Below are 1976 nucleotides of genomic sequence, written 5' to 3'. Positions count from 1 at the left end.
ACGTAGATACTGACACAGAGATGTACGTGGGAGGTACACACCCGCACGTGTACATATGCATACACACGCCCGTGCACACACGTACACGTAAATGCACAGACGCCCACATCTACACACACACACACACATATCCACACACACGCATCCACACACATACAGATACATCCATACACACACACACATCCACACAAACACACACATATCCACACACACACACATACACACACACACACACACACACACACACACACATACACACACACACCCACACCCACACACACACGTACCGCAGATAACGTAATACAGCATAAGCATACATACATGTCAATCACTATGCTAAGAAGTTGCATGACATCCACCATGACACCTGCGCATGACAACAAATCTCTAAGGCATTCATAAAAAAATCTGAGTTCTAATTCCTTAATCGGGATCAATATATGAACATAGAACAAATGGTTATATCATCATGAAACAGTAATTATACTAAAACATTAAATAAAATCCGGTGATCACACTGAATATATATCACTCTATACATCTTTTTTCGCATTCATTTCACTAGTATTAATAACCGCACATATTCATCATAATAATACGAATCCTTGGTATATGGAAGCAACAAGATGAAATTTTGAAATAAAATCCAAAATTCAGAAAGACTACCAACAGAAAATCAACAAAAAATGAACTATACATACATAGTGAATGGACACAAACACAGTAACGCGTACATGAAAACAAGCGTAACAAGAAATGAAAATAAACAGATCTATTTTCATTTCTTATTCTGGTGGTTGTTTTCCTGTTTATTTATATACATTTTTCTTTCTTTTTTTTCCTGTGTTTTATTATCATATTCTTTTTTTCTGCGCTTTATTATCATATTTTTTTTACTTATATTTGCGTGTGTGACCTAGATTGAGCACTGACCTGCTGACAAAGGGGAGCCTCCAATGGAGTTTGCGCTGTGTCCAAGACTCACTGGGGAAGACATACCCTTTTCTCTCTTCTCCTTTCAATGTCTCTCTTCTCTTTTTCTCTTCCTATCTATGTCTCTTCTCCTCTTCTCTTCCTCTTTCAACTGAGGTGTCTTCTATTCTTCGCTTCTCTTCCTCGAGCTATGTATCTTCTCTTTTATTTTTTCTCTTTCTTCCTCTCTCCTCCTCTCCTCTCTTCTCTCTTCTCTTCCTCTCTAGCTTTTTCTTCTCTCCTTTCTTCTCTTCTCTTTTCTCTACCTCTCTCCCTCTCGCTTTACACTCCTCCTCCCTGCCTGCCTCCCGCGTCGATATCCAACGCCAAGTATTCGCCAAAAGTTCCCCTCTCTTCTTTTAAGGAGGTCTCATAAGTTCATTAGCTACCATTGCGTCTCGACCCCGCTAAGAGAGGTCATAGTTCATGCTGGAGTTCTCGGGCCTCTCCATCGGTCTGGCTGTAACGAGAGAGAGAGAGACGAGAGAGAATTAGAAGGCGGGAGAAAGAGGGAGGGAAGAGTATAGGGAGCGTTGGTGTAATGTATAAACTGTCTTTGTGTAGCTTTGTATGATAAATGGATATATAAATAATTAAAGATATAAGCATTCCTTTTTATCTACTTTCTTAATAGGAGATATGAATAAATAAGTAAATACAACGAGAGAGAGAGAGAGAGACGAGAGAGAATTAGAGGGCGGGAGAAAATTGGGCGGGAAAAGTATAGGGAGCGTTGGTGTAAACTGTCTGTGTAGCTCTGTTTGATATATGGGTATGTAAATAAATAAATAAAAAGTAACATTCCTTTTTATCTTTTCTTAATAGGAGATATGAATAAATAAGTAAATAAAACGAGAGAGAGAGACGAGAGAGAATTAGAAGGCGGGAGAAAGAGGGCGGGAAAAATATAGGGAGCGTTGGTATAAACTGTGCGAGTCTTTGTGTAGCTTTGTATGATAAATGGATATGTAAATGAATAAAGAAATAGATAACATCCCCTTTTA

The 1976-nt window shown here is 38.7% G+C and overlaps 1 protein-coding gene across 1 annotated transcript in view; it reads right to left on the bottom strand.

Moving 5' to 3' along the window:
- Nucleotides 1-1471, bottom strand: part of LOC138859455 (transcription factor RFX4-like) — a 51518-nt gene extending 50047 nt beyond the window's left edge. The window contains exon 1 of the mRNA XM_070114742.1: nt 934-1471. Coding sequence (XP_069970843.1) covers nt 934-997 — 64 coding nt within the window. The 5' untranslated portion in view covers nt 998-1471. The remainder of the gene's footprint in view (nt 1-933) is intronic.
- Between the last annotated feature and the right edge of the window lie 505 nt (nt 1472-1976).

This window comes from Penaeus vannamei, chromosome 36 (genome assembly GCF_042767895.1).
Source record: "Penaeus vannamei isolate JL-2024 chromosome 36, ASM4276789v1, whole genome shotgun sequence".
Lineage (NCBI taxonomy): Eukaryota > Metazoa > Arthropoda > Malacostraca > Decapoda > Penaeidae > Penaeus > Penaeus vannamei.
This window is presented reverse-complemented; position numbering and strand designations above follow the sequence as displayed.